The sequence below is a fragment of the Rhinoraja longicauda genome, chromosome 5, assembly GCF_053455715.1.
Source record: "Rhinoraja longicauda isolate Sanriku21f chromosome 5, sRhiLon1.1, whole genome shotgun sequence".
Classification (NCBI taxonomy): Eukaryota; Metazoa; Chordata; class Chondrichthyes; order Rajiformes; family Arhynchobatidae; genus Rhinoraja; species Rhinoraja longicauda.
The window spans coordinates 85,821,808-85,829,439 of record NC_135957.1 but is presented as its reverse complement, the minus strand read 5'-3'; the positions used below and the strand labels follow the sequence as shown (position 1 = coordinate 85,829,439).

The following is a 7,632-nucleotide window of genomic DNA, read 5'->3' as shown; positions in this document are numbered from 1 at the left end:
TGCTGAGCAACTCCAGCATTTTGCATTTATCTTCGACATTAATATTTTATTATCAATCGGCTGCTTTAAGATTGAGCGGTGAGAGAAGGTGAGTGCAAGGTTTATTCCGCTGGCCTGTCCAGTGTGTATTTTCCCTGTGTCGGGCTGTGGGAGGAGCATCGCCTATTTATTCACATGCCAAGTCTCCCATTACCTTTCCTACTTTAAATTCTCTCTCACTCTCTCTCTCTCTCTCTCTCTCTCTCTCTCTCTGAACAGGCTGGACTGCAAGTGCCTCTCATCTCCATGCCCCACAAACTCTGGAGAAAGTCTTTGACAAACTTGGCCACTTCGGAAGGCAAGTAACAGCACAGCACAGCTTTGCGTTTTGGTGTCTCCCCCCCCTCCCCGAGATCTCGATGTCATTGAAAAAAGAAACAAATTTAGAGGGGAAATTGGCTCAAAGTCTTTGCCAGCGACCGCGCTGCAAACTGCAGATGATTTGAATTCCAGAGATAATCTCATCTCGGAGCTCGGTTTATTTGATGCAATTGGTCAAGAGCTTTAGTAAAATGTATCTGGATTGTAAACGTTAGCGGTGCTGGCATGCTGCTGGATTAGAGGGTGCGAGATACGAAGGGAGTTTGGACGGACTTGGAGTGTTTTCCCTGGAACGCTGGAGGTCGAGGAGAGACCTGGTAGGAGTTATAGAAGTCACCAGACCAAGAAGACCCATTGGGCCCAAACCTCTCCTGCATTGGTGCAGCACCCTCTCCTCCCCCCTTCCCCCCTCCCCCTTCATCCAGCCCCCTCTCCCCCTTCCCCTCTCCCCTTCCCCTCTCCCCCCTTCCCCTCTCCCCCTTTCCCCTTCCCCCTCTCCCCCCTTCCCCTCTCCCCTTCCCCTCTCCCCCCTTCCCCTCTCCCCCCTTCCCCTCTCTCCCCTTCCCCTCTCCCCCCTTCCCCTCTCCCCTTCCCCTCTCCCCCCTTCCCCTCTCCCCCCTTCCCCCTCTCCCCCTTCCCCCCTCTCCCCTCTCCCCCCTCCCCTCTCGCCCCTTCCCCTCCCCCCCCTTCCCCTCTCCCCCCTTCTCCTCTCCCCTTCCCCCTCCCCTCTCCCCCCTTCCCCCTCTCCCCCCTACCCCACTCCCCCTTCCCTCTCTCCCCCCCTTCCCCTCTCCCCCCTTCCCCTCTCCCTTCCCCTCTCCCCTTCCCCTCTCCCCTTCCCCTCTCCCCCTTCCCCTCCCCTTCCCCCCCTCCCCCCTCCCCTCTCCCCTTCCCCTCTCCCCTTCCCCCTCTCCCCCTTCCCCTCTCCCCCTTCCCCCTCCCCCTTCCCCTCCCCCCCTTCCCCTCTCCCCCTTCCCCTCCCCCCCCTTCCCCTCTCCCCCCTTCCCCTCTCCCCCTTCCCCTCTCACCCTTCCCCTCTCCCCCCTTCCCCTCTCCCCCTTCTCCTCTCCCCTTCCCCCTTCCCCTCCCCCCTTCCCCTCTCCCCTTCCCCTCTCCCCTTCCCCTCTCCCTTCCCCCTCTCCCCCTTCCCCTCTCCCCCCTTCCCCTCTCCCCCTTCCCCTCTCCCCCTTCCCCTCTCCCCTTCCCCTTCCCCTCTCCCCCCTTCCCCTCTCCCCCTTCCCCTCTCCCCTTCCCCTCTCCCCCCTTCCCCTCCCCCCCCCTTCCCCTCTCCCCCTTCCCCTCTCCCCCTTCCCCTCTCCCCCTTCCCCTCCCCCCCTTCCCCTCTCCCCCTTCCCCTCTCCCCCTTCCCCTCTCCCCCTTCCCCTCCCCCCCTTCCCCTCTCCCCTTCCCCTCTCCCCTTCCCCTCTCCCCTTCCCCTCTCCCCTTCCCCTCTCCCCCCTTCCCCTCTCCCCTTCCCCCTTCCCCACTCCCCCTTCCCCACTCCCCCTTCCCCTCTCCCCCCTTCCCCTCTCCCCCCTTCCCTCTCCCCTTCCCCTCTCCCCCTTCCCCTCTCCCCCATCCCCTCTCCCCCCTTCCCTCTCCCCCTTCCCCTCTCCCCTCTTCCCCTCCTCCCCTTCCCCTCTCCCCTCTTCCCCTCCCCTCTTCCCCTCCCCCCTTCCCCTCCCCCCTTCCCCTCTCCCCTTCCCCTCTCCCCCTTTCCCCTTCCCCTCTCCCCCCTTCCCCTCTCCCCCTTTCCCCTTCCCCTCCCCCCCTTCCCCTCTCCCCCTTCCCCTCTCCCCCCTTCCCCTCTCCCCCCTTCCCCTCTCCCCCTTCCCCTCTCCCCTTCCCCTCTCCCCCCTTCCCCTCTCCCCCCTTCCCCTCCCCCTTCCCCTCTCCCCCTTCCCCTCTCCCCTTCCCCTTCTCCCCTTCCCCTCCCCCCCTTCCCCTCCCCCTTCCCCTCTCCCCTTCCCCTCCCCCCCTTCCCCTCTCCCCTTCCCCTCCCCCCCTTCCCCTCTCCCCCTTCCCCTCTCCCCCCTTCCCCTCTCCCCTTCCCCTCTCCCCCTTCCCCTCTCCCCTTCTCCCCCCCCCTTCCCCTCTCCCCTTCCCCTCCCCCTTCCCCTCCCCCCTTCCCCTCTCCCCTTCCCCTCTCCCCCCTTCCCCTCTCCCCTTCCCCTCTCCCCTTCCCCTCTCCCCTTCCCCTCTCCCCTTCCCCTCCCCCCTTCCCCTTCCCCTCTCCCCTTCCCCTCTCCCCCCTTCCCCTCTCCCCTTCCCCTCTCCCCCCTTCCCCTCTCCCCTTCTCCTCCCCCCCTTCCCCTCTCCCCTTCCCCTCTCCCCTTCCCCTCTCCCCCCTTCCCCTCTCCCCCTTCCCCTCTCCCCTTCCCCTCCCCCCCCTTCCCCTCCCCCCCTTCCCCTCTCCCCTTCCCCTCTCCCCTTCCCCTCTCCCCTTCCCCTCTCTCCCCTTCCCCTCTCCCCTTCCCCTCCCCCCTTCCCCTTCCCCTCCCCCCCTTCCCCTCCCCCCTTCCCCTTCCCCTCCCCCTTCCCCTCTCCCCCCTTCCCCTCTCTCCTTCCCCTCTCTCCCCTTCCCCTCTCTCCCCTCTCCCCCCTTCCCCTCTCCCCTCTTCTCCTCTCCCCCTTCCCCTCTCCCCTTCCCCTCTCCCCCATTCCGCTTTCCACAGTTTCATCCCGCACTCCACAGACGTGCAGGTTTGTAGGTTAATTGACTTTGGCAAAATTGTGTGTGTGTGGGGTGTGTGTGTGTGTGTGTGGGGTGTGTGTGTGTGTGGGGTGTGTGTGTGTGGGGTGTGTGTGTGGGGTGTGTGTGTGGGGTGTGTGTGTGTGTGTGTGGTGTGTGTGTGTGTGTGTGTGTGTGTGTGTGTGTGTGTGTGTGTGTGTGTGTGTGTGTGGTGTGTGTGTGGGGTGTGGGGTGTGTGTGTGTGGGGTGTGGGGTGTGTGTGTGTGGGGTGTGTGTGTGTGTGGGGTGTGTGTGTGTGGTGTGTGTGTGTGTGTGTGTGTGTGTGTGGTGTGTGTGTGTGTGTGTGTGTGTGTGTGTGTGTGGGGTGTGTGTGTGTGTGTGTGTGGGGTGTGTGTGTGTGTGTGTGTGTGTGTGGTGTGTGTGTGTGTGGGGTGTGTGTGTGTGTGTGGGGTGTGTGTGTGTGTGTGTGTGTGTGTGTGTGTGTGTGGTGTGTGTGTGTGTGGGGTGTGTGTGTGTGTGTGGGGTGTGTGTGTGTGTGTGTGTGTGGTGTGTGTGTGTGTGGGGTGTGTGTGTGTGTGTGTGTGTGTGTGTGGTGTGTGTGTGTGGGGTGTGTGTGTGTGTGTGTGTGTGTGTGGGGTGTGTGTGTGTGTGGGGTGTGTGTGTGTGTGGGGTGTGTGTGTGTGTGTGTGTGTGTGTGGTGTGTGTGTGTGGGGTGTGTGTGTGTGTGTGTGTGTGTGTGTGGGGTGTGTGTGTGTGTGTGTGTGTGTGGGGTGTGTGTGTGTGTGGGGTGTGTGTGTGTGTGGGGTGTGTGTGTGTGTGGGGTGTGTGTGGGGTGTGTGTGGGGTGTGTGGTGTGCATGTGGAGTGTGTGTGTGTGTGGGGTGTGTGTGTGTGTGTGTGTGTGTGTGTGTGGGGTGTGTGTGGGGTGTGTGTGTGTGTGTGTGGTGTGCATGTGGAGTGTGTGTGTGTGTGTGGGGTGTGTGTGTGGTGTGTGTGTGTGTGGGGTGTGTGTGTGTGTGTGTGTGTGTGTGGGGTGTGTGTGTGTGTGGGGTGTGTGTGTGTGTGGGGTGTGTGTGGGGTGTGTGTGGGGTGTGTGTGGGGTGTGTGTGGGGTGTGTGTGTGTGTGTGTGTGTGTGGGGTGTGTGTGTGTGTGGTGTGTGTGTGTGTGTGGGGTGTGTGTGTGTGTGGGGTGTGTGTGTGTGTGTGTGTGGGGTGTGTGTGGGGTGTGTGTGGGGTGTGTGGTGTGTGTGTGTGTGGGGTGTGTGTGTGTGTGTGTGTGGGGTGTGGGTGGTGTGTGTGTGTGTGTGTGTGTGTGTGGGGTGTGTGTGGGGTGTGTGTGTGTGTGTGTGTGTGGTGTGCATGTGGAGTGTGTGTGTGTGTGTGGGGTGTGTGGGTGTGTGTGTGTGTGTGTGTGTGTGTGTGTGTTGCGATTAAGAAGTATGTCATGATTGATAGGCGCTGGAGGCACGGTGACGCAGCGGTAGAGTTGCCCACCGGGTCGGCGCCGCCCAGCGATCCCCGCACACTAACACTACCTACACACACCAGGGACAATGTTACACATACACCCAGCCAATTTACCTACGAACCTGCACGTCTTTGGAGTGTGGGAGGAAACCGAAGATCTTGGGGAAAACCCACGCGGGTCACGGGGAGAACGTACAAACTCCGTACAGATGGCGCCCGTAGTCGGGATGGAACCCGGGTCTCTGGCGCTGTGAGTCAGCAACTCTACCGCTGCGCCACCGTGCCATCATGCATCGATGCCTTCTGCTTCTTTTACATCCGTAACCAACCCCCCCTAAGAGCCTCTGTTAATTGCACTGAGAGTGGAAGGAGTGGATGTGAACGTTGGAAAACGTAGAGCTAATGTGAGCGGGTGGATGGTGGTCAGTATGGGCTTGGTGGGCTGAAGGGCCTGTTTCCACGTTGTATCCTTTAATGGGCGGCACGGTGGCGCAGTGGTAGAGTTGCTGCCTCACAGCGTCAGAGACCCGGGTTCCATCCCGACTACGGGCGCTGTCTGTACGGAGTTTGCACCTTCTCCCCGTGACCTGCGTGGGTTTTCTCCGGGTGCTCCGGTTTCGTCCCACATTCCAAAGACGCGCAGGTTTGTAGGTTAAATAATATAAGAAAATAACTGCAGATGCTGGTACAAATCGATTTATTCACAAAATGCTGGAGTAGGTTTGTAGGTTAATTGGCTTGGTGTATGTGTAAATTAGAAACATAGAAACATAGCAAATAGGTGCAGGAGGAGGCCATTCGGCCCTTCGAGTCTGCCCCGCCATTCATTGTGATCATGGCTGATCATCCACAATCAGTAACCCGTGCCTGCCTTCTCCCCATATCCCTTGATTCCACTAGCCCCTAGAGCTCTATCTAACTCTCTCCTAAATCCATCCAGTGATTTGCCCTCCACTGCCCTCTGTGGCAGAGAATTCCACAAATTCACAACTCTCTGGGTGAAAAAGTTTCTTCTCACCTCAGTTTTAAATGGCCTCCCCTTCATTCTTAGACTTTGTGGCCCCTGGTTCTGGACTCCCCCAACATTGGGAACATTTTTCCTGCATCTAGCTTGTCCAGTCCTTTTATAATTTTATACATCTCTATAAGGTCCCATCTCATCCTTCTAAACTCCAGTGAATACAAGCCCAGTCTTTCCAATCTTTCCTCGTACGACAGCCCCGCCATCCCGGGGATCAACCTGGTGAACCTACGCTGCGCTGCCTCAATAGCAAGGACGTCCTTCCTCGGATTAGGAGACCTAATGGTCCCTGGTGCGTGTAGGATGGCGTTAGTGTGCGGGGATCGCTGGGCGGCGCGGACGCGGTGGGCCGAAGGGCCTGTTTCTGCGCTCGCTGCGTCTCTAAACCAAACGCATGGTACTAATTCACCGATTGTAAACAGCGGTCTCTTGTCGTCGTGTTTTGCAGGTTCCAGGCCACCGTGTATTTCGTGGTCAACCTGCAGACTATAGCATGCGGAATCCATTACCTGGCGTCCGTGTTCCTCGCCACCACGCCGGAGTTTGTGTGCAAGCTGCCGGGCAACGTGACCGCCATCCTCGTGGGCAACGCGACGGGCGACCCCGAGGCCCTGTGGCGGCTGTGGGTGCCGGGATCGCAGCGGCTGGTGGGCCGGCTGGACAACGGGGAGGTGTGGGAGGCAGAGCAGTGCGCCCTCTACAAGCGCCTGGGCGACTCGGGGCTGACCCACGCCTTCGGGGGAAACCGGTCGCGGTCCCCCTGCCTGGACGGCTACGTCTACGACCGCAGCCACATCACCGACAGCATCGTGACTGAGTGGGACCTGGTGTGTGACCGAGCCTGGCTGGCCCAACTCACCCAGCCCATCTTCATGCTTGGAGTCCTGCTGGGAGCCGTGGCCTTTGGAGATATTGCAGACCGGTGAGTCAAGAGTCAAGATGCAATTTAATTGTTACGTGCACCAATTAAGCCACGTACAGCGAAATTTGAGTTATCGCACAGCCAAATCAAATACAATTTAACATGAACATCCACCCCAGTGGATTCCACATTCCTCACTGTGATGGAAGGTGATAAAGTTCAATCACCTTCCTCTTTGTTCACCCGCGGTCGGGGCTGTTGAACCGTCCGCCTTCGCCGCTGCCGACTGTCCGAGGCCCTCGCGTCGGGGCGATCGAAACTCCCCGCGTCGGGACGGTGGAAACTCTCTCCGCGGCGTGGAGCTCCCGAGTCGGCCTCTTCTCACCAGAGACCGCGGCCTTCACGGTGTCAAAGTCCACAGGCCCCGCGGTTGGAGCTCTCCGCAGTCGATCCCCGGCAAAGGATCGCAGCTCCACGATGTTAAAGTCCGCGCCGCGCCCGCGGCACGAAGCGCCAAGGAAAGGCCGCCAACTCCTCGATGTTAGGCCGCAGTGGGGACGGAGATACGACACGGAGAAACATCACATCTCCGTCGAGGTAAGAGATTGGAAAAAAGTCTCCCCCAATTCCTCCCCCTCCCCCCCCCCCCCCCCCCCCCCCCCCCCACATAAAACAAACTGAGCTTGAGTTTAACACTGAAGGGAGACACTAAATGCTGGAGTAACTCAGCAGGTCAGGCAGCATCTCGGGAGAGAAGGAATGGGTGACGTTTCGGGTCGAGACCCTTCTGCAGACTGAGAGTCAGGGGAGAGGGAGGAGGAATTTCTCTCGTCAGAGGGTGGTGACGTTTCAGTCTGAGGAACAGTCCTGAACCGAAATGTCACCTGTCCATGTTCATAAGTTCATTAGTGATGAACTTATGAAGTGATGAGCTCTCCCAATGTTGGGGGAGTCCAGAACCAGGGGCCACAGTCTAAGAATAAAGGGGAGGCCATTTAAAACTGAGGTGAGAAGGAACTTTTTCACCCAGAGAGTTGTGAATGTGTGGAATTCTCTGCCACAGAGGACAGTGGAGGGCAAATCACTGGATGGATTTAAGAGGGAGTTAGATAGAGGTCTAGGGGCTAGTGGAATCAAGGTTTTTTTTTGAGAAGGCAGGCACGGGTTACTGATTATGGACGATCAGCCATGATGACAATGAATGGCGGTGCTGGCTCGAAGGGCCGAATGG

General features: G+C 59.5%; 1 protein-coding gene across 1 annotated transcript in view; it reads left to right on the top strand.

Annotated features, from left to right (window-relative positions):
• Positions 1 to 257: 257 nt before the first annotated feature.
• slc22a16 (solute carrier family 22 member 16) overlaps positions 258 to 7,632 on the top strand; it is a gene marked incomplete at its 5' end in the record, with an annotated part of 56,441 nt that continues 49,066 nt past the window's right edge. The window contains 2 exons of the mRNA XM_078399896.1: positions 258 to 337; positions 5,988 to 6,461. Of these exons, the coding sequence (XP_078256022.1) occupies positions 258 to 337; positions 5,988 to 6,461 (554 nt within the window). The remainder of the gene's footprint in view (positions 338 to 5,987; positions 6,462 to 7,632) is intronic.